We start from the raw sequence: 24,853 nt of genomic DNA, 5'->3' as shown, positions 1-24,853 counted from the left end.
CCGCCGCCGCCATCCCCTCGGCCCAGCCACAGGCGGCGGCTGCTTCTGCCGACTGGGAGGGAGGAGCCAAACCCTCCGAGAGGAAGCCGGCGGGCGGGCGAGGGTCTCCCGGCGGAAGGGGACGCCGCTGGCTCCGGCTCTCAGTGCAAGCCTCAGCCGCGGGGGGGCGGGGGCGGCGGGCGAGGACGGAGCGCGGCTGGAAGCCCCCGGACCAGGCTGGGGGGAGGAGAGGCGCTCGCCAAGCCCGGATCTGGAGCGCCTCGGAGCGCCCAAGGAGAGGAGAGGGCGGGGAGGCGCCCGAGGGGAGGGGGCTTCGGCTGCCTCGGCCCGCGGGGGCTCCTCAAATAATAAATTTAATAAATTCCTGCTGAGCCTTAAGGGGGGGGTCCTTGGTTCCTTCACTCGCCCCCAGCCCCAATGGCATAGCGTGGGGGGTGCAGGGAGGCCGGCCGCAACATCTGGGGGGGGCACGCTCACATTCGAGTGCTAAAATCCAGGGGTTAGGGGGCGCAAATTACTTGCCTTGCCCCGGGTGCTGACAACCCATGCTATGCCACTGGTCAGGGCTAATTTTGCTGAATAGTCAAAATGTCAGGAAAAAACCTGGATGTATGGTAATTGACTATTCTACCAGCTTCCAGGGAGCTGTGTGTCTGAAATAACCCAATAGCACAAGATAGATATTCTAAACCATCCCGGTTGTGGTTTGTTCTTGTTTTTTTAAAGAATTAAATTATATCAAGCGTTTAGGAGTAAATGTTTCCCTAGTGTGTGTAGTGGTTAAGAGCGGCAGTCACATAATCTGGGGAACCAGGTTCGTGTCTCCGCTCCTCCACATGCAGCTGCTGGGTGACCTTGGGTCAGTCACACTTCTGTGAAGTCTCTCAGCCCCACTCACCTCACAGAGTGTTTGTTGTGGGGGAGGAAGGGAAAGGAGGTTGTTAGCCGCTTTGAGACTCCTGAAGGGGAGTGAAAGGCGGGATATCAAATCCAAACTCTTCTTCTTCTTCTTCTTTTTCCTAGACATCAAACCTGTGATCCTATGGTCACTGGGAGGGCGTCCCAGAGGCTGTAAGATCCCCTGACATGCTCCAGTAATTTAGGACAAAGTACTTCAGCCTCAGAGCTGGTTTGGTTTATTTCTCTCCCACTTTAATTAATCAGAGGGAAGGGGTGTGTGTGTGTGTGTGTGTGTGTTTAAAATGGAACAGGAGGTCTCAGTCTCACCCAACTTCCTCGCTACTCTACCAGCATGGACCTAGCATGACACAGAGAACAGGTAGCTCATTCATATTTGGTTTTCTACCCGCTTTCCTGTGATAGATAGAGGAAAAATAAGAACTAAAATAATATAAAGCAGATATTTTCTCTCATTAGCAATAGAATTTCATCTGATGATTACTACTGCAATTCTAGGATTCCACTGGAGATACCTAGCCATTTATCATCTAAATCACACTTGAGCACTAAGTGAACACCTGCATTTTGATGTGATGTTTCATAGATCCCTAGGGATTCTCCAGGAAGGAAATCTTCTTAATAGGTGACCTTTGGCAATCTTTGGTTTTAAATTGTGACATGAGATCTCAGCGGAGAATATACGTTCAGATGTAGGAATCTATTAGGAAGATTAATGACTTCAGAGAAGCGATGTGGCTTATATATTACTATTACAGTTTCAGTTTTCAAACAATATATTGTAAAACTGCTGAGAACCTGGAAAAGAATGTTGCCATGAATTATTGAATCTTGTGCCCTTCTTTCATCTGTACTTAATTGCCCCTGGAATGATTCCAAGTAGTATTGAATTATTGACCATACAATTTACTGTGGTGAATTCCACTTTGTGTGAGCCTTTGAAAGTGTCATCCAAAATGCAAACATTATTTTTGACTTTATTGAGCTCTGAATCCAAATCCCAAGTTTCTATGTAATTAAAGTGTGCTGTGATAGTAAAATTCTGCTTAAAAAGGAAAATCTCAGTGAAACAAACCCAGATATATGCCTGATCCTTTAATGGCCACTTCATAACTTTGGATGATGCAGCAACAATCAAATCTGTACTTCACCCTATAAGTATGACCAATATTCATTACAGGTCAGTATATTAAGATATAGGTAAATCCTTTTAAAACATGCCATGTTGACAAGCATTTGTGTGCCTGCTTTAGAAGAAACTTTTAGAAGAAACTTTATGAATATGATCCAGTTGAAGTTAAGCTCAAAGTAGATGTTACTTTAATTGCTTAGTTAGTAGTTACAACATGGAATTATTATTTTTATTTCAAAGTTGGACAGGAATTGTAGTACTTGAGGTGGAGAGGTTTAACACAGCCTTCCTTAACAGCTCTCAAAAATATCCCACCGTCCCCCAGAAATCAACCTTAAATGAAATCTCCAATTGGTGCCAACTAAACTAATTCTACTTTCAGTCTCAGAAACCTTTCCTTGGGTTGCACCCAGCTTAGAGTAGACCCACTGAAATGAATAGACCTAAGTTAGTTATGCCCATTAATTCCAAGGGGTTTATTCTGACTATGACAAACATGTGTTTCAATAGCAGAGTTAAGCACCTAAGACTTTCTGCTTGACTCTTTTATGGATATCACTGGGAAATAAAAGTCAGATCAAGCACAAGGTAATCAATAGATGGATAGACAGACAGACAGCATTTGCCTTTTAGAAATCCACTATATTCTGCTCTTTCCCCCCAGGCTTGAAAAACCACATATCTGAAAATCATGCATCGACGGCACACCACCCTCCGGGAGAAAGGGCGGAGGCAGGCCACCCGAGGCCCAGCCTACATGTTCAATGAGAAAGGCACCAGCTTGACACCTGAGGAAGAGCGCTTCTTGGATTCAGCAGAATATGGGAACATCCCGGTGGTACGGAAAATGCTGGAGGAATCCAAAACTTTGAACTTCAACTGTGTTGATTACATGGGACAAAATGCTCTGCAGCTGGCAGTGGGCAATGAACACCTGGAAGTCACTGAACTCCTTCTGAAGAAGGAGAATCTGGCTCGCGTTGGGGATGCACTCTTGTTAGCCATCAGCAAAGGATATGTGCGTATTGTGGAAGCAATATTGAACCACCCGGCCTTTGCACAGGGACAACGTCTCACTCTCAGCCCCCTCGAGCAAGAGCTACGAGACGACGATTTTTACGCTTATGATGAAGATGGAACGCGCTTTTCCCATGACATTACTCCTATCATACTTGCTGCTCATTGCCAGGAATATGAAATTGTTCATATATTGCTACTGAAAGGGGCACGGATAGAAAGGCCCCACGACTACTTCTGTAAGTGCAATGAATGCTTTGAGAAGCAAAGGAAAGATTCGTTCAGTCATTCGCGATCGAGGATGAATGCCTACAAAGGATTAGCAAGTGCTGCTTATTTGGCTCTTTCTAGTGAAGACCCTGTTCTTACCGCTTTAGAGCTAAGCAACGAACTGGCAAGACTAGCCAACATTGAGACAGAATTTAAGGTAATACAAGATGAAAATCTTTTCTCCCCCCAACACACACACACACGTAATGATATCATAGAGTTTACAAAGAAAATGTAAGACCAAACTAAACTACCGTATTTTTCCATGTATAAGACTAGGTTTCCGCCCCTAAAAATAATGTCCAAAATTTGGGGGTGTCTTATACATGGATAGATCTTCAACTATTTTCTTAAATTGGAGTCCCCAAAATTAAGGGGCATCTTATACATGGGGGCATCTTATAGATGGAAAAATACTGTATATGTTAAATGTATGTGTTTAAAATAAAAAAAAATTCCTTCCAGTAGCACCTTAAAGACCAACTAAGTTAGTTCTTGGTATGAGCTTTCGTGTGCATGCACACGAAAGCTCATACCAAGAACTAACTTAGTTGGTCTTTAAGGTGCTACTGGAAGGAATTTTTTTTGTTTTGACTATGGCAGACCAACACGGCTACCTATCTGTAACTGTGTTTAAAATGTCTGCATTTTGTTTTTCAAATTGCAGCCATGATGTTGGGGGTGGATTAGGATCAGAACCATGGTGGGCAGGGGAGGGAAATGATCTGTTCCTCCCATGCTGAGATCCCAGTGAAAATCCCTCCCCAAACAGCTCTTCATCCTTAGAAGAGAGCTGCTATTAATGTCGAAGTGGCAAATTAAGAGGGGTGTAGGATGGCACCATGGAGGGAAAGGGTTAAAATTATTTTCATACACACATGCGCGCACACACACACACACACTATGGTTGCATCTCTGCTTGGGCCTTTGCAGCTTCTATTTGATAAACAAAAAAGTGACACCTTAAATGCATACACACATTTAAGGTATCTCCTGGTCTGACCATTTGAGAAAGCACATGTATCAGGGACTGGCAGGACTCCAAGGAATGTGCGGCAGATGCAGCAGGGTCAGAGGCTGGTCCAGGGGAAGCGGGTAGTGATTTGTGCAGTTTTGTGCCTCTTGAAAGGCAGCAGACAGGGCTGGAGGAAGGGGGAGAGTCTGAGCAGTCAGGGATAGAAGAGGAGGTGCAGGACACAAGGCTGGGGCTGGAGGACAGGGAAGAGTCGTAGCAGCTGGAGACAAGGGAAGAAGGGCAGGATTCACCAGAAGTGGATGAAGAGATGGGACCTGAGAGGGGGGGCTGTGGAATCCCATCCATCCCTTTCCCTGCTGTCCCCCAGGACCAGGAGGGGCTTAAAGAGCAACTTCCATGCTGGTTGCTTGTATGCATCCCATCAGATGAAGGCACTTAAGTTTGGACAGAGGCATGGTCAAGCCGTTGCCCCAGAAGTCCAGCTTGGAGCACAAGCCTGGTGAGGGGATGCCATCTATTTAGTTGTTGGAAGTGTGTGTGTTCCATGCATCTTAAGAGCTACCGTAAATGTGCACTTTGTCAATAAAGAATTAAGCTACTAGCTATTTGTCCTCCCTGGGCTTAGCATGCTCAGGATAACATTCTAGAAGTTGCTATAAAGAAATCTTATTTCAGCCTAGATTGATGGTTTTAGATGTATGGATGAAAGAAGCATGAATCAATTTGATTTGGGTCACTCATGTAACAATGATCACCAGAATGTGGAAACGAGAACCCTTCTTGGTTCTGCTTGGGAGGTTGTTAGAATCTGTGGATGTTTCCATTCCATGCCAGCTTTGCCTACACTTAAAATCATGGCTCTGTTCCATCCTATAATTTTGGCCAGGGACCTATGCATTTCAAATTGTAAATGGAACAAATATCTCCCCCATCCCTATTAGAACCCAACGTATTTTCTCATTTGAACCAAATCCTGAAAAGCTAGTATCTCAAATCTTACTGGAAAAGTCATTGACGTTATTCATGCTTCTGTTAAGAAGGGTAGAGTTCTAGCTATGGTTTCTTGGAGGGTGCTTGAAATGGTCTCAGTCTGATGCTTAATCCCCATCGATCTATTATCCTGTTCCCAAATGTCTGTCTTTTGGAATGTAGCTGTTTCAGTTTCAGAAGTACCATGATGCCATACCTTCCAAGCTCTCTATCAGTTTTGCTTTTGGGTTCCTGAGAGACTGTGCACAGTCCAGCCCTTCCATTCAATGGGTACATTGGCTCTGGTGATACCTGGAGTCAGGTACCATCAATAGGTTGCCCTCTGTGGGTATCAGAAATCCTACAGTCATGGTGCGTACTACTTAGTTCCTTCACCCTCTTTTCCCTGCTACTGAAATTCACCTGCTGCCCTTAAACAAACAAACAAAAAACACTGATATGGTTCCTCTGCACATTAAGTCTTTGCAGAAGTGTTTGGGGCCGGGAGAACAGCTCTGAAAAAGAAAAGGAAAAGCCCTTTCTTTTTTGAGTGTGTCAAGATGTCAGCACAACTGATGGATTGGTTCCAACCTCTGTGACTTCAGTACCTGGGAGTTTGGAAGCTAGGGGGATAAGACAGAAAATGGTCCTGACCACTGCTAGAGGCAAGAATCAATATGACAGCTGTACTGCCTTCATTTTGAAAAGGAAACCACCAAGTATCTAGAATTGTTAATTGAAGTAGGAATAGCATTTGCTTTGAATGCACCCATATTTCTGTTAGCATGCCTCTGGCTGCCAGAGGTGTTTTAAAGATTAAGAATCAATCCAGATAAGAAATGAGTTTCAGAAAGTGTGTAATCATCAGAAACAGGGGTCTGAACTGCAAGGAATTCTGCAGTTATATGTGGGGAACATGTTGACTGCTTGTAGGGAAAACAACAGTAAAATATATTATGCAACAGACATTCACCTCAAATTAGATATTGATTACCCAGCCATGTTTCTTCTAATGAGCATAGGTGTTAATCCCATCAATACTTAATTGAGAAATCAGTATTTCTGTGTAGGATTTCCAGCTAGAACTATTTCCATGAATACTATTGCTGTTTATTTATTTATAATTTTATATAGTATTAATAAGATATTAACAAACATATTATTAACCATTACTATATTTATTATTAATACTTTATTTGTTTAGTAATATATTACTCACTGCCAAAATACACTTCTAAACATTTTTTTAAAACACCAACTGCGCAAAACTATTGAAATACATAATTAAAATACACCATAAAACCAAAATGAAAGAAGTAGACAGAGAGAAGCCATGTATGCAAATATAATGGAAAGTTTTTGAAAGACTGATTCTCTAAGCAAGAAGACTTCGAGAAATAGTCGCTTTATTGATTCTTTTCTAACTAGTTGTCAACCTAAGATATACAGAATAATGATTCATTTTGTCTCTGCTTATGGATTTGGGCCAGGGTTCATCTTGAGTGAGTTGACGGTCAATGTTCTGACCAATAAACACTACCAGGGATGGCATTTTTTAAATAAAAAAATTTCCATGTATCACCTTCTTAAACATCCTTAGAGACCAGCCAGCAACAAACTTTGAGTTCTCTTGCTCTAACATATTACAGATCAGCCTTTCAGCAATTGATGGGTGTCTTACAGCAATATGATTGTAAGGACATAGCATCACCCCTGAATGGAGCCATAGCAGGGAAAGATAAACCTGCCTGCAGAATATTCAATATCAAATTTGTTTTAAAATCCCACATCTGATAATCTAAAAGACAGATTTCAGATGCATGTAGATATTCACCAATTCACATGAGCACACCCAAAACAGATATCTCCTTGCTTTGTGAATTTTCTGACCAGCCAGGAAAGTTGTCTCGTCTTTTTCCACTGCTGCAGTAACTGGCTAGTATAGCTGAAAGGCCTGAGGATCAGGTCCCTCAGGTTATCTATGGACTTGGGATCCAATGGACCCAAAGTTTTCAGGGCATCTAGGATGGCCATGTATCCCAATTTACAGAGGGAAGCTTTCTAATTTAAAGACAGATTTTAATGGTTATTTTTAAAAACCATTAAAAAGGGTAATGGTTATTTTAAACCATGTCTTAATTTCTGTAAGTGAATTCTTCTTGAAGTTCTGATCAAACTCACAGCGAGGCTGATTTAAGATCAAATAAACAATTTTAGAATGATGTGGCGCACTTCCAATTACAAGTTCAGAAAGTCAAGTAAACATGTTCTCATAGACACCAAGGTTACAGTCCATGAAATGCAGTTCCTCCTACACATATCCCACCGAAATGAATTAAGTTTTGATTTAGGAGGGGTTGAACCCTAAACATAACATTTAGAAATATATAATTACTTTGACCTGTGTGTCACAATATCATTCGGCAGGTGCATTTCAGAGCAGCTGACTGCCATGTAGCAAATTAAAATTATACAGCAACTTGGTAAAGAATGCAGGCATTTGTTCTCTGATTCAGCTTAGAAATGCCTTGTTCTATTTAATTTAAGAGCAGCAAATTCTCAACTTTAACCAGAAAAGACATATTCCATTCTCAGGTACAAGCCTCCTTGTCTCAATAATCAACAGAGTTCCTGAATATGTTTCTTTCATGAGTAAGTTGATTACATATTCTGTAAGAGCCTGGAAATTTGTCACTGAGGAGTAAGAGACACAATTTGACCCAATGCAAGTGGTATAAATTGTCACCTTCATGTGAAAGAATATGCAGATTTCCTTCACTCCCCTCCAGCAGGTAACACCTGCAAGGAAGCAGGCAGCTCATTTCGTAAATAAGGAACTGAAATAAACAAGAGCATTAAGTATAAAATGGCTGGATGCTCATTGATCATCTCTTCAGGTGACCATATTTTTAGCAAGCATTCTGACGGCAATGCCCTTGTAAATAATGTCATACAAAATGTCAAACCTTAGTGCTTCTAAATGAAAACCCAGAAATAAACTACACAATGCCGAACAGAAATTGAATCATGCATTCTTCTTATTTCTGAGCGGCAATATGCCTCTCCTTGTTTGTTACCTACCTAAATCTATTATCGTGCTGAGTACAGGGCCTTCCCCTTACGCAAGCGGCATTCAGTTTCAAGATCACATTGAGTCCTTGTGATAAAGAAAGCAACATCCATAGCATTCCATTTAGTAATCTAAATTCAATTACAGAATTGCACAGAGGAACAGGATGCGGTTTCACCAGCCAGAAATGTTATTATAAGATTTCAAGTCACACTCATTAGTATGTGCTACTCCTCCAAACCCATGCCAGCAGAATGGAGTCCACACTGTTTATAAATGCCACCATCAGGAATGTATGCTAGCATAACCTCATAAGCAGCTCTTAATCTTAATTAAATTTAGGATGCAATCCTAACTTTACTTCCCTGGGAGTAAGATACACTGAATACTGAGTAGCTGAGTTTAGGATTGTGCTGTTAGTTGAACCTCAAGTGGCTTTCACCTTCTGAAGTCTCCAACCTCCTTTTTCTATCGTGGCTGTTAACACATGGTCCAAAATTCTTTTTAGTGTTCATAAAGTGAGCTAAACCCTTATGTCAGGCAATGTGTGACAGTAATAGTCTCAGCAAGGCAGGGTCAGAGGAATAGTGAGCAGAAACAGGCATGCAGGATAAATAAGCATTGAATGCCAGCCACATTTACGCTGATTTATTTTTTAATAGAATTTCTCTCGCACTCTTCACCATAAGTACTCAAGTTACAACAATAAAACATACAACTATGTAGATGAAGAGCAATAGCAGAACAAGGGGTTTACACAGAAGCAGAACATAGTTCGCCTTGATCACGTGACCTCCTTAGATGCTGCCCGTGTGGATTGGCTGGCTGGCTTCCATGTGGTGGTCTGCAAAGTAATGTCCTATAGCCTGACACCCAAGGCTTTTAATTGAACTCCCACTGTGCTTAACAAGTTATGTGGTGTACCTTCATCATCCATTGCATGCAAGGGCCTGAAGTCTAGTGATATCTGTGGGATTTGGGCAGATGAACTATGAGGAGGATTGCAATCCTTTGTGTTTCCAAAGTTTTTAGACTGCACTTTTCACTGACTTTAACAAGATTACTTGAGAGCAAATGATTTTATGATCGGAACAAAACTCCCTGGTGGCTGGAAATATTGGTTTGAGGAAAAATAGACTATGGGTAAATTGTAGGCTTCCTGGAGGTATTTAATTATATACTGTGTATTGCTTCCAAGAGAGCTTCCACAAGCTGACAATAAAAAACACTCCCAAAAACCTGAAGTTGTCTCAGCAGGCCAGATAATGAAATGGGGATATACAGAGAATTCAATAAATATTATGTCCAGGTAATGGGGATACATAGAGAATTCAGTAAATATTATGTCCAGGTAATTTATAAGAACCATTCAGCGAAACAGTTTTGGAATATAAAGGCAAACTAAGGTAGCTCATTATGACAACCAAGGAGCTACAGGGAGCAATTCAACTTAGCACTATGGCAAAACTTCTGTCAGCACAAGCAGTTCAGCTTGTCAGGTGGAAGACCCCTTTCTCCTTTTCCTGTGTGTTCTGTTTTGGAGGTTGGTTGGGGTCATTTGCAGGGAAGAGAGAGGGGAAAGCCTTGTTGCACTCCCGTCTATTGATTCTTAAAATTTCTTTCTTCTGCCTACTATAGAAACGCATCACATTTTAAACTCTGTGAAACTTGTTATGCTGCCCTTTGCCACCACCTAATATATTGTGGTCAGATGGCCATTTTAGCCAGCGCTTCTCAACCTTGGCTCTGCAGGTATTGTTGTACTACAAATCCCATCATCCCTGACCATTGGCTAAGGCTGGGGGTGATGGAGGTTGTAGTCCGACAACATCTGAGGACCCAAGGTGGAAGAACATCGTTCTTGGAAGAGTTGTTGGGCTTTAAGCTGGTATGGAAAAGCCGTCTGCTGCTGTAAGCACAAATGGGGCAGGCTTTCAATTCTTTTCTTTACAATTAAAAATAAAATAAATGTTAGGAAGCTCTGTGAAGTGAAGAAAGGATGTATTCGTAAAAGGCTTTGTGCCACAAGCAGAGCGGAACCACAGAATGTCAATGAGTTGAGCTCTACTTATTAAACCTTTGCATTGCTTGTGGTTGGGGGGGGGGAGAATTTTACTTTTCTTTTCATTGCTCCTCATTGATTACTCTGCATTCTTTTTCCTAGAACATCCTCTGAGCAGAGTTCAGCCCAGATAGCAAATATACCTTACATGTTCTGGTTCTAGACTGCCTTGCCCCACCATTCTGGCACCACTGTCTTCTAGTCTAGTTTTCTACCTGTTCATCTTTTGGCATCTGAGTGAACAGCCTCTTTCAACTGGCCTCACCATTTCTCTCCAAAGTTGTGCCTCCCCCCCAAGACCCCACCTCCACACCTTACGATGCAGTAAAGGTAAAGGTAAAGGGACCCCTGACCATTAGGTCCAGTCAAGGCTGACTCTGGGGTTGCGGCGCTCATCTCGCTTTATTGGCCAAGGGAGCCAGCGTACAGCTTCCGGGTCATGTGGCCAGCATGACTAAGCCGCTTCTGGCGAACCAGAGCAGTGCACAGAAATGCCGTTTACCTTCCTGCCGGAGCGGTACCTGTTTATCTACTTGCACTTTGACGTGCTTTTGAACAACTAGGTGGGCAGGAGCTGGGACTGAGAAACGGGAGCTCACCCCGTCGCGGGAATTTGAACCGCCGACCTTATGATCGGCAAGCCCTAGGCTCTGTGATTTAACCCACAGCGCCACCTGCAGTATCTGGGTACAAATCTTGCAAATCTTGCAATATTACCTCTTTCTCTCCAATTTTGCCAGTTATTGACAACTTTTTTATTATTCTGGCAGGCTTTTTGCTATACACAGTAAATACTGGTTTTTATGTTTCAGATATTGAACCTGCCTCTTAAGTAGGTTGATTTATATTTCTTTTTTATTAAACTGTACTTTTAAAACATTGGAAGTTGGTCTTAGTGGTGGTTTTGCACCAGAAGAATGGGAATAAAAAATATTTTACATTTTTAAAAATGGATATTCTAACTTTCCCCTCAATTCTGAGTCACTAACCAGCTTGCACCAGCTATGAAAGGTACATCTAGTCCAAGTGCATATATTTATTATTTATTTTCTATTTTTCTGTTGCCCATATTTGAACTGAATATACTTTTGTGGTATAAGTGCAACTATCATAGCCTGGGTTGAATCCAACATCTTTCTATCTCATTTTGAGACAAAGGTCCCTCCCGTTTGTTTTAAGATGGTGTGAGGAACCTCTGTTGCTGGACCTCAGGGATCGTTAAAATTATAGTCCAACATCTGGAGTACTACAGATGCTCCCGTGCCTGTATAATATGAAATTCAGCTGTCCTTAGTAGGGTTGCCATAAAGTGAAATTGGATATTTTTGAGCTATTTCTGAGGTAAATTGGCAAAAACGACACTCCCAACCCTATATACAGTATATGTACCTATTTATCTACTTGCACTGGTGTGCTTTTGAACTGCTAGGTTGGCAGAAGCTAGGACAGAGCAATGGGAGCTCACCACTGTCGAGCGGATTTGAACCGTGACCTTTCGATCAGCAAGTCCAAGAGGCTCAGTGGTTTAGACCACAGCACCATCTGCTGTGGTGGGAAGGTAATTGGCGTTTCTGTGCACACTACCACTCGTCATGGTGTCCCATTGTGCCAGAAGCGGTTTAGTCATACTGGCCACATGACCCAGAAAGTTGTCTGTGGACAAACAGCGGCTCCCTCAGCCTGAAAAGCAAGATGAGCGCTGCAACCCCATAGTCACCTTTGACTGGACTTAACCATCCAGGGGTAATTTACCTTTTAGCTTACAGTATATGTAAGTGTCATAGAATTCAGCATGCTTATTGCTGATTACCAGTTTGTTTCCAGGCCCAATACAAGAAGTGCTCATGTTAGTATTTAAAGCCCTAACAACTAACACCCCAAATATCTGAAAGACTGCCTTCTCTTACAGAGCCATCATGGGACCTCTAGGTGAATGAAAAGAAATCTAATCAATAATAATAATCTTCATAAACTCTGCTTTTCCATTGTGGGAGGCTGCATTATACCAAAGACTGTCACTATACCCTACTCCATTGTAAGGAACAACCTCCCTAAGGCCCCATTAAGTTCCTGAGTCCTCAGCCACCTGTTTTCTTCTCCCACAATGTCTTCAGAAGCTTCTGCCTCCCACTCTTCTGTCTTCTGGAATGGATATTGATTTCCAAATGTGAACACCCCTGAGGTATGACTTTCCCCAGAAAAACTAGGCAGACCAGATTTTTTACATGCATATGATTTCCACCCACTATGGGGAAAAATATGTGCCTAATTATTGATTCTCCATGACACACTGAAAGAGAGGTGAATAATTTGCAGGAAAATGAATCTTGCATATAAATTTAAAGAATGTGGATTTGATTGAAGCTGAGATACTTTCACCTATCATTCAGCAAATATGCTATTTAATATTGTACAAAAACATTTCCTGCAGTAATTGATTTCCAACATGCTTCCGTGTGCTGTTTTACTCACTGGTCAAATGCTGCCTAGGAAGCAAACACTCTGTCAATGTATATAAATTAGCTGTGCCTTAATTATTACAGTCCTCAGCAATATAGGGATATGTGGAAATTCAAGGGCAAGCATTATTCTGCATTATGGCAAAATCCATTCTCTAAAAAGGTGATATTTCTGTACTTGGACCAAACCAGGAAGGCAGGAAGAGAAGTGGAGAAGAAGCAGACTCGAAATTCCAGGCTGTCATACCACGCTAAATGCTTTCTGATATGGAAAGTTCAGATTTTGTCAGAGAAATGGTATAATTGTGGGAGAAGGGGAGAAATTGTCAGGCTGGACTTTTCTGTCTGACTGGACCTGTAACACCTACTCTAGCTGGCAACAGCCCTTAGGATTTCAGGCTGAGGTATTTTTCAGCAATCTGAGAGCCTTTTTGTGTGAATCTGGGATATTATGTATGTAGAGAATGTGCTCTACCACTAATCTATGATGATGGATTTCCTTTTCTTTCATTATAAGGTTTGGCTCAGATTAGTTATTAAGCTGAGAATAGGACTGTAAATCTCGGCTCGTTCATATAGTTAATTCAACCCCTGTCTTGACATTTCTCATCAATGCATATCCATACCTTGTGCTTTCTGTCTTAGAGTAATATCTGTTGAATGTCCAGTTCAAGTAAAGACAGAATGCTCATTCTAACCCACCATGCATGCTTGATAGCAACCTTTAGAGCATAGGTGGGGATCCTGTAGCTCTTTGGATGCTGCTAGACTACAACTCCCATTATCCTTGAATCCACTGTCCATGGTGAGTGGAGCTGATGGGAGCTGGAGTCTGGAGGGCTGCAAGTTCCTCTGTTTTAGAGATTGCTTCCACTTGGGTCCTGCCACCTTTGGCTCTGCAGTGCCCAAGGTAACATTTCACTAGAATGAATGGAACCTAAAGCTGGCAAAAATACATTTTTGAAAATGATGATTGAAGGGGTAAAGGAAGCTTTCCCTGAAGCCTCCCCAAATGATTCACAAGTGGAGCCAAACACCTGGTGCAGCACATAAGAAAAAAATAGATTTATTTATGCCTCTAAAGTTATGTCTTTTCCTAATCATATGAGAAAGTTGTCATTTTCTCCTGAACTTATTCATCCCCAGGTGTACAGTTTACTGAGCCCATAAGCAAACTACACAATCTTCCAGACTCCTGATCTAATGCTAATGTATAACACATACTCTTTCCTTCTATAAGGTAAAGGGTTAAAAGAAGGAACTGAACATGTGAAGGTCAAAAAATGTTACAAGGGAAAGCTCTGAAACATAGAGAGGGAATGTGGGGTGGAGGACATGTTTATAGAAGACTTATTTATGCGTATGCATTCTGACTAATGCTAACAAAAATAAGGAACACTTTTCAATGAGCCTTCGTGCAATTTTACTTCAATCCCACCTGGCCATGGGAGGCATGTTAAAGTGATTTTTCCTGCCAATATATACCAGATGTTTTATCAGTGCACAGTTTAATAATCTAATTTTGTCAGTATGAGTTCCTTGGTTGAGGGATGTTCGTTTTTAAGTACGACAGATACTTACTGGAACAGTTCATTTTACCACTGAGGCTCAAGCACTTTTGCTGTACAAAACCTTGTTACAAAACTGTTCAATGCATTCAGACTTTTTATATTGGTTGTGGTGTGGGGGTGGGGCAGAATACACCACAAACTTTCTGCAAAAGTCTTGTACTGAAAAAGATCAGTAGCACATAACTGAAAACGTTCATTAAAGCCATGGTAGCATAGTTCTTAAAATCAATGTAGTCTACGGGTTAAGAATCTCTGCCATACCTGGGAGACCCAGATTAAAATCCTCTCTCTGCAATGAAGCTCACTGGTTGGTTTGGGATTCAATCATTATCTCTTGGCTTATTGTACTTCACAGGCTTGTTGTGAGGATAAAATGGGAGGGTGAATTGTGTGTGCTGCCTTGAGCTATGTAGAGATAAGGCAAGATATAAATGTAACCATTAAATGAAATATAGGATTTATGAATACAAAATGTTGAAGTAAAAAGATGAATGTCCATACCAGTTTGTAGGGGGTGAAATGGGGTGGCATTTCTGTAGCTGCATTCATTTCATTTTCTAACACAGAGACACCTCATAGTGGTTGTACCTTATGGAAGTGCTGAGATAGAACATATTACAAATTGTCAGCTTACAGAAAATCCCAAAGCAATTCACTGTTATTTAAAAGCAGAAACAAAATGGGTAGACTTATAGCTGCTACCAACTTCATAAAAGCAGGTGAGGCTGTGCATTGCCGAAGATTGGAGGGGGCCTGAAATACAGAATGGTTGAAGAAAATCTGGGAAATTGTATTACTGTACTGACAAAACATGAATAGAATTTAAGAGCCACACACAACATGCAATATAATAACTCATATTGGAAAGCAGTTATTTGTTTTGAATTCAGGAAAATATTCAGCTTTGTTTATTTCTATGCTTTAAAAACCAGCCCCTTTTTATAGGATACAATGGTATGTGTTGGGCATGACTTGTTTAGCAAGCCACTCTTATTTTAGGATCTTTACTTCATAAACAAATGAGCACATTTGTAGACCCTTGTCAATAAAATACCATCTTGACTTTTATTCTGTTTGAATTGCTTACTTGGTTTCTAAAACTTTGTACTCCTCCTCAGCCACAAAGCTCACAACGATGACCTTTGCAGATCACCGTAACCTTGTAAGGTTGTGAGGATAAACTGGAGTCCCCCCACTTTGAGGTCCTTGGTTGAAAGGTGGGATAAGAATGTGAGATAGGTGCAAAAAAATGCCATGGGAAATGTAGAAGCCATGAGAATTATATTTCCCATACTTTATGGCAGGCATCCCCAAACTCGGCTCTCCAGATGTTTTGGGACTACAATTCCCATCATCCCTGACTACTGGTCCTATTAGCTAGGGATGATGGGAGCTGTAGTCCCAAAAATATCTGGAGGGCCGAGTTTTGGGATGCCTGCATTATGGCATCTTCTGCTGCAAGCATGCCCAGCAGTGTCCTTGACACCAGGAACCATGGGCTACGTCTTGCCTCATCGGCAAATTTCTTTGGCTTTCAGCAGTAGGGTTTCCTGAGAATCTATTTAACATGCTGTTACAATCTTAGAGAGTGCTCCAGGGTAGGAGTGGGGCACATTTCCTGGTGAGGCTTGCTGTAGTCCTGGGGTGGGTCAGGAGTCTCTTTTAGCCCAGTGAATCTTGCTGGGACAGAATGCAGTTTGCTAAAGATAAGGATAATTTGTGGGTTCTCCCCCATCCTGTGCTTTGAAAGTGTGGCTGGGTCCAACCTGAGAGCAATGCACGAAATAAACAAGATTTCATGTGCTCGATATATTGGACATGCTGTACTGAAAGCAGTTATTAAAATCTCACCCAACTACCATGGTCAGAGATAGAGAAGGGAGAGAAAGAGACAGGGGGAGGGAGAGATTTCTGAAATGCATTTTACCAAATCTTGCAAATCAATAACTTTCTCTTAATGTAGATTCTTTTTTCCAGATTAAAAAAGAAAAATAATTGTTTGCCTCTCAGCAGACATTGCCTCGCAAATAAATGTCATGTAGCTGGAGGGTGATTCAGAAAAAGAAACTGCTCTGTTTTAGCAGACATTTTTATGTGAGAAATATTGTGCCTTTTATTTCCTGGAGAGTTGAGTATTGGCACAAATAGCTTGGCTGGGCGCAGCAATTGATTGCTGGCTGCTCTCTGTGTTAACTCTTCCCCCTGTGCACTTGGGTGGCTGGTGGTTTTCCATCTGCTTTCCAATTTGCTTTACTGCTCCCACCAAGATAGAAGAACATCCTTGCCACACTTAGGCTTGAATAAGGCTTCATTCAGTGAATGGTATCTTAATGCTGAGGCATAATGGGCACCAATTTCACTCACTACAGAGCCTAGCAACCACAGGTAATAGCTTGGGATGAAACGTTTTCCTGAGAGTTTTGAGGTACTTTGCAATGGTGGGTTATCTAGCAGAGAGATGTATCAATTGAATGCACGACTCATGAAGTAAAGGTCTTCTTTGACTTTGATCCTACTGCACTCTTGAGCTAATTCAGACTGAAATCCTATACTCAGTTAGGTAAAGGTAAAGGTATCCCTGCCCGTACGGGCCAGTCTTGACAGACTCTGGGGTTGTGCGCCCATCTCACTTAAGAGGCCAGGGGCCAGCGCTGTCCGGAGACACTTCCGGGTCACGTAGCCAGTGTGACAAAGCTGCATCTGGCGAGCCACCGCAGCACACAGAACGCCGTTTACCTTCCCTCTGGTAAGCGGTCCCTATTTATCTACTTGCACCCGGGGGTGCTTTCGAACTGCTAGGTTGGCAGGCGCTGGGACCGAGCAGTGGGAGCGCACCCCGCCGCGGGGATTCGAACCACCGACCTTTCGATCGGCAAGCCCTAGGCGCTGAGGCTTTTACCCACAGCACCACCCGCGTCCCATTCTCAGTTACCCAGGAGTAAATCCCATTGAACTTTGTTGAGTATGCATATAGGATTCTACTGTCAGGCAGTTAAAGGGGGTTTGCATAAAGTAGGAGTAGCTCGTCCATGACACTCCAGAAGTTGTTAGCATCTCTTTAGCCCCAGCTGGTATGGCCAATAGTCAGGAATGAAGTGAGGTATAGTCCACCAGCATCTGGAGAGCCAAGGTTTAGGGACCTTGACATAAGGTTTATACTGTTTGGGGAAGAACACTTGAGGCAAGGGAGCTGGTGGTTCACATAAGCACCTACAGCACATGGTTTGTCATAACTTGATTGATGAATATTTGATAGATCAGCTATCTATCAAGAATGCTTGATAGTGTTTGAGACAATGTGAAATGATGGTGAGGTTCTTTTGTGGCATTTGATCTGTATGTCTTTGTTTAGTAGGCAGGCAGTGGGCTGCCCAGTGAGAAACCAATGCTGGTGAGAGTCTCCTCAAGAGGGAAACACCACAAGGTTTTAGCCTTGGGAATCTCCCCTTCTGGGATGCCATTGAAGCCAAGGACAGCACCAACATGACTGTGGACAGTTGTGGAAGGGCCCTGAGTGAGAGGCAGGGTAGTGAAGTTATTCCAGGGTAAGAGGCTGAGACAGAGAAGGAAAGTTCCCAGGTGAGAGCTGGGTGAATCTATCCTTTCTGCGAGGGGTAGGAATTAAGAGCTTCATAATTGTGTCTTTTGCACTGCTTTTGTACTTTAGATATCCTGCTGCTGATTTTCCAGTCCTTACTTTTAAGCTGTGACCATTAGATATATATTATAATTGTACCTGAGATGATTAGGTAATAACTCATGTTATGAGAATCTGCATTTTATCCAGTATTTATTATTAGAATTGTGTTTCTATAACTGGTTTATTTATGTATTTATTTTTATATTGCATAGATATGGTGTTGTATATTGGCATTTTTTTGTTATGTTCTATGTTGCCAGCTGCCCTGTGGTTTTTTACTAAAGGGTGCTTTATACATTTAATTAATTAATAATAGTACTAATAAGCATTCTTTCAGCCCACTGGGTTTCACACATGAGATACCTATGTTCTGTGCATTCCTGACTTTCAGTTTCCATTCATGTCCCTGTGATTGGGTTGATTAGGGTACTTTTCATAGCATGATGCTTGTGGACCATATTTTGAGACTTGCCATTTTTGTTGGGAGGAAATAGCTTGAAAGGCACACTTTACTCATAAGGCTACAGTGGATTGTCTTTTTTTTCTCCTCCTCATCTGACTTATGTAGTCTCCATGCTAATACTCAAATTCTTTTCCATAGCTGGGGTCTGTGTGATGGACAATAATGATAATGGTTTAGGCATGATTATTATATTACCTGTTGTGAAATGGTTGTTGCAAAAAAATCTTGATTTACTACATCATCTGGAGTAGTAAATTTCAACTGATGCCTTCATTATACACCTTTAGGTATAATGACTAGACCTTTAGGTATATAATGTATATAGGTATACATTATATACCTATGTATATAATATATATACCTATGTATATAATATATATATATGTATATGTTAAAGCGTTCCCCTTTAACAGGCCTTTGACTAATTGACATCTGATGCCCTTTTAAATGTGTTGTGGAAGGGGGTTGTATTGAGTTGTCTTTGTTCTTATTTTTATTATGTATCTTGTGTTTTTTATATTGTAATTTTATATTAGGAACCACCCTGAGATCTATTGGTATAGGATGGTTTACAAATTCTCATCATCATAATCTAACACCTGTATTCCAGAATCTTCACTATCTAGCCACTGATTGGTGGCCACTATTTATGGACCTATAGAATCCTAATTGACTTTGGCTAGAGACCGCAATATCTGTTATGACACATTAAATTGTACACAATTAGAAATACTAGTTTTGTGCCAGGTAGTGGCATTCTCCTGGCTATTCTAGTCTGCACCAACAGAAGTATAGTACCCTGATCAAGGGAAGTTATACTCCACTCTATTCTGCTTTGGTCAGACCACACCTGAAGTACTGTGTCCAGTTCTGGACACCCTTATTTAAGAAGAATAAGAATAAGAATTTATTTGTACCCCGGCCATCAGGCTGGGTTTCCCCAGCCACTCTGGGTGGCTTCTAACAAAGACAAAAATACACTAAAATGTCACACATCAAAAACTTCCCTGAACATTAAGAAGCTGGAATGTGTGCTGAGGACGGTGACTGAGATAAACAAGAGTCTGGAAACTAGGCCTTATGAGAAACAGTTGAGGGAAATGGTTATGTTTACACTGGTAAAGAGGAGACTGAGAGGAGATAATACAGCCATCTTCAAATTTCTAAAGGGCTGTCACATGCGGGACTCCCTTCTCCTGCTCCAGAAGCTAGGACCCAAGCCAATGGATTCAACTTACAGGACAGGAAATTCTGGGTAAGAGCTGTTTTACAGTAGAACAGACTCCCATGAGAGGTGTTGGACTCTCCTTCCTTGGAGGTTTTAAAGCAGAGTTTTGCCATGTATGATTTAGTTGAGATTCCTGTATTGCAGGGAGTTGGACTAGATGAGTCTCATGGTCCCTGACGACTCTACAGTTTTATGATTCTGTGGATCATTACGCCAAGCCCTAAGGATGAGATGGGCTATACTTCAAGTACTGCCTATAGGTTGATAGAGTGCTATTCATTGAGCATATACAAGTTTCTGAAGAACAAGTTATAAATGCATTGCAGGTCTCTTATTCTTGTATACATCACAGCCACCCAGACCCACATGTTAAGCTGCAGCACTACACTGTGGGCAATGTCATTATGTTGTAGGCACTTGAATGAAAGGAGCTTGAGTGGCCACAAAAACATAATCCCTTATCAGAAATTAATTATACTTTATATATAATCAGGAGCGAGAGGTCTTTTGTTTAGATGCCACTGTTAAAAAGTCAGATACTAAATCAGGAATTTAATCACCATTTAATCATGAAGGGAAAAGAAAAGTGCACATTCGTTTTCTGTGCTCAGTCCTTCCCAATGAACTGCACACATTCTCTTCCTTCCAAACTGTGACAATGGACAGATTTCCTTGTGTCAGTAAGAGCATGCTCATTTCTTTCCTCAGCTTCATCCTCTTAAGTATTCTAGAAGGCAAAGCAAAGGAGTATAATGTTAAAAGAACGCTCCCCATGTCATCCTGCTCATGCAGGACAGATGGAAGGATAAGTTCATGAGGGCCTTGGGGAACAGTGCTCAGCTGCAGGCTTTCCTGAAAATGTAGATATGAGCAGCACATGGTTCCCTGTGTGCCTATTGCCAGATGCCCGCAAAAGCACAAGGCAAAGGAAGAATATGGGACATTGCCCATCACTTCCAATTGGATGGAGCTACTCTGCTAAGCTGTGGCTGTTGGGTTTGCAGCTCTAGTGACTATCTCTCAAAGCAAACAAAATATGGGAGCTGAAGCAGATGAGCCTCTTTTGCAAAGTAAAAAAAGTTGAGTTCTTAGATAAAGCTTCATATGCTTAGTTGATTTCTGCTCCTTGACTGGACTTTATCCTATAAACCTAATGCACATGTATTATTCTTTTTTTAAAAAAAGCTAATTGGCAAAGTAATAAATAGCAACCAATCAAAATAGCAGGACCCACTGGTTCATGAAATCCTCTTCTGTGCTCTAAAATGTCAATGCATTCCCAGTAGATCTCTTTCCAATTTTTGACTGAAAAAAATCTCCAAGGAATGAAATTGTACAGCCCTCATGGGACTTGTATGGCATTGCTGAACTCTAGTGATGATGGACTCCAGCTCCAGTCAGAATGGTCAATAGTGGGGGTTGTTGGGAGTCATAGCACAGCAAAATCTGGAGGGCGTTATGGTGGCTACCTCTGCATTACAGTTATAAAGTTTTTTCTGACATGCAAACTCTTGCCCACAGAACCACAGTCTTCATGCTGAACTGATAGTCACAAATAATGCCTAGAACATGTTTCTACATTCCAAAAAGAAATGAAGTATCTAGGTTTGCAGGCAATGTCTCATAGTGACGAAAGCTGAGTACAAACAACAGAGGGCTGTGAGTATGTTGGGAATTAAGGATATAGTCTTATTTTAAACACAACTTTCTTGGTTTAACTTGGGAAACTGCTTGACCTAGGACAAAAAGCAATGGATTTTGCAGTACAGCATGGTACTATTGAATTTCTTGGAAGGCCTTTCTAAGAGAACAGTTCAACCTAGAGACTATGGGGCCTCCTCCCTTGACAGTTGACGAAGAAGCTGCTACTGCTTCTTCATGGCAAGAAGGATTTGGAGCAAATCCCCGTTTAGAATTGTTCTTTGCTATGAATCTGATTTTGGCTAATTAGACTGTTGCTGTCCATTGTAAGTGTTGAGTAAGGTTGTCTGAAATGTTCCCACCCAAGCTTGCATCACAGAGCGGTGAAATATCTCCATCCAAATCTTCCCCAGGGTATACTCTGTTTAGGAGAACATCGCCGAGCCCTGCGTGCTGTAGTCTCCCTGGCTATGAAGTCATGACAATATTGAAATTGTCACTGCAACCAGGCAAGGGGTGGCATTGGTCATGAAGAGTGAGGGAATTGTATATCTTCATGATGTTACCTGGGTACACTGAAGGCAGGGAAGCTACACTCTATCATCACACAATATTCTTTGGCTTCATTTTCAAAAGGTGCAAAGGATGCCCGTTACTGTTTGACAGCAGAGGTGTAGCTCGGGTCCCTTGCACCTTTGGTAAGGAGCTGTATCAGTAGCCCCCTGAAAAATCACTTTACCACAATAGCCACATTAGAAATCACTACATTTTACACGACCCAAGTGAGGGTGAGGTGAGGAGGAAGCAGGGGCGTACATTGGTTCTTCCGCCAATGGGAGGAAGGGCAAAAAAAAATCACACTTCTTTGTGCCACGGCACGATATGGATGGACAGCTTTTGATCTTGCCACGACGGTGGTGGGGCGTTTTCACACACACATACATCATATAGTCCATACTCTCCAGTGGTCTACCTTCATACTAGCTTTGCATTTTTCCTACGGCTCAGCTCCCAGTTCTTGTCTAAACCAGCAACTTTACTCAGATTTCTGGGGTGATTTTTGTGCCCCCTATGGGGGCCAGTTTCACCAACCCCTAGGTACGTCCCTTTTGGCAGTGAACTAAGTACACAGTCAGAGTCAGGTCGCCTACGCAGGAGTGAGAAATGAGCTCCCTCAGGTGCAGTGGTGTGTGGGGGGGTAAATTTGGTTCAGTTCACGTTTAAAGACGAACCTACCTAACTCGCACTTCCTAGAGAAATACTCAAACTGAAATGCAACCCTCTTCCAAAATCCACGCTTCTCCAAATTTTTGTTCTCCAGCCAACTGATGTGCACAACAAGGCACATACTATGGTTAAAGTGTGCCTTAAAGTGAATATTATGATAAAAATAACATACCTGGGCTGGATCTATACAGATGAAACGCTACAGAAAGAAACGTAAGAGCTCTTTATTGAAAATTCCATTGGCAACAGATTATTGCTCTACAGCACCATCTGGTGCCGCATGTTCATAACACAGTTATAACAATGTATTTGACTAGTGTAGCTGAGTCCCAAGATGCATCATATAAACTACCTGCCCAACATGCTATATACAAATGTGCATTAGGAATAAATTTGTATTAAAATATTGGTGAATTCCCATGAGGACTTTTAAAAAATGCTAGCTGATGCGAAAACATGAAAAATTTAAGATAAACTTGGAAAAGGGAAAATCAGAAATAAATGAAAACTGACATATTCAGGTGGCACCATGAAGGCAGGTATTGGTGTCTGAGTGGTGCAACCAGTCTTTTTTTAAAAAAAAATGTCGAGCCTAGTAGGGCGCAGTGGAAACTGTTATTTTGGCTCTTCTTTCCGACAGCAAAATGTCATGAGCTGGCACCCATGCCTAATATAATTGTAAGTGTATAGCTTAGCTCTATTGAACTCATTTAAATACTGATTGTGTTTTATTTACTCTGACCTATATCAATGAAACATCAATACTGTCAAGCCAGTGAACTACTCTTTTGAGCTCTGTATATTTTTCCCAGTGGAAAAACGGGATGCTATTTCAGACTCCGAAAATTCGATACAGAGATGAAATGTTTTGTTACAGCTATAAATATATCGCCAGCTATATCAGGATTGGAATAAAACTAATCATTTTTTTCTTGAAAGTCTAAGGACTGTGTTCTCTTAAGAGCTGAGCTGTATATGAAGGGCCTTTTTTCTCCATGCAGGGTTCAGGAACTTGAGGCTATGAAATTAAAATGGTCACTTTTGAGAGCAAAATTCATTGCAGAAAAATATATATCAGCATAGTTTAGAGAACCATTTCCTGCCTAGTGCGTCATTTGCTGCTGCTGCGATCTCAGGCAAGAAGTAGACTTCTTTAGAATTGAGAAAGGGAGGCCAATAATTGGACTTATTCCCAGGCAAGTGTGTATAGGATTAGATCCTTAGTTGCATATTGAAATCCAAGGTTGGCATATACTTGGCATCACATTAATTTAACGTAGTGTCTGATACACAATTCACACGCTGAACTTTTAAGTGCCTTCTACAACTGACCACTAATATATGCAATATGGTGGCACATGTGTTGAGGGAACATTTTCAGTACAGTCAAACTTTGGTTGTCGAACGTAGTGTGTTCTGGAATCCTGTTCAGCTTCTAAAATTTTCAGAAACCAAGATGCGGCTTCCGATTGGCTGCAGGAGCTTCCTGCATTCGAGCGGAAGCAGCGTCGGATGTTCAGCTTCTGAAAAAACATTCAAAAACTTGAACACTTCTTTCTGGGTTTGTGGTGTTCAGGAGCTGAAACGCTCCAAAACAGAGGTGTTTTGGAATCGAGGTTTGACTATACCACTACCAGTTTTGCTCTGAACTTGACTTCACGCATGTCTACTCTTATTTTGATCCTGTGATGGTCTGAATCAACTGCCACAGATCAAATACTATAAATATTTTTCATGTCACACAACATTTTTCTTTATGGAAGCAGTTCATGGCTGCTACTCAGATTCAAAGGTATCTCCTCATGGAATATGGGATAAATATGTTCATATATGCACATGTGTGAATCATCTGGAATGACAAATCTGTTACGATATTGAAGCAATGCTGCTGCAAAGTCCTAGCTTGAAAAGTAAACATGATGGGAATGTTGGGACTGTCTGTGGGAAACAGAGGGACAGTCATTTCACAGTGTGAAGCACCGGAATTACCTCAGAGTGTAATATGAGCTGTACAGAAAGTACAGGAAGTGTTTGTCACAACACTGCTGGAATTTGAAGAGAGCAGTCATGTTTCTTGTAACGCTGCAAAGACAGAAATAAAGGCATGTAAATACATTTCTGTCTATCTCTTTCCCCTGCCTGGGGGGGGGGGCAGGAAAGAGGGGTGTGTTCTTCTCACGTTTGAGAAGAATCGCCTATCGAGACCTTGC

The 24,853-nt window shown here is 41.7% G+C and overlaps 1 protein-coding gene across 2 annotated transcripts in view; it reads left to right on the top strand.

Moving 5' to 3' along the window:
• TRPC7 (transient receptor potential cation channel subfamily C member 7) overlaps nucleotides 1–24,853 on the top strand; it is a 108,507-nt gene that overhangs the window by 7,509 nt on the left and 76,145 nt on the right. For both annotated transcript variants that reach the window (XM_083728407.1, XM_083728406.1), the window contains exon 2: nucleotides 2,715–3,494. In XM_083728407.1, coding sequence (XP_083584533.1) covers nucleotides 2,742–3,494 — 753 coding nt within the window. In that variant the 5' untranslated portion in view covers nucleotides 2,715–2,741. The remainder of the gene's footprint in view (nucleotides 1–2,714; nucleotides 3,495–24,853) is intronic.

Source organism: Podarcis gaigeae (assembly GCF_964106915.1).
Source record: "Podarcis gaigeae genome assembly, chromosome: 2".
Classification (NCBI taxonomy): domain Eukaryota; kingdom Metazoa; phylum Chordata; class Lepidosauria; order Squamata; family Lacertidae; genus Podarcis; species Podarcis gaigeae.
The sequence above is the reverse complement of the archived record's forward strand: the minus strand, read 5'-3'. Positions and strand labels throughout refer to the sequence as shown.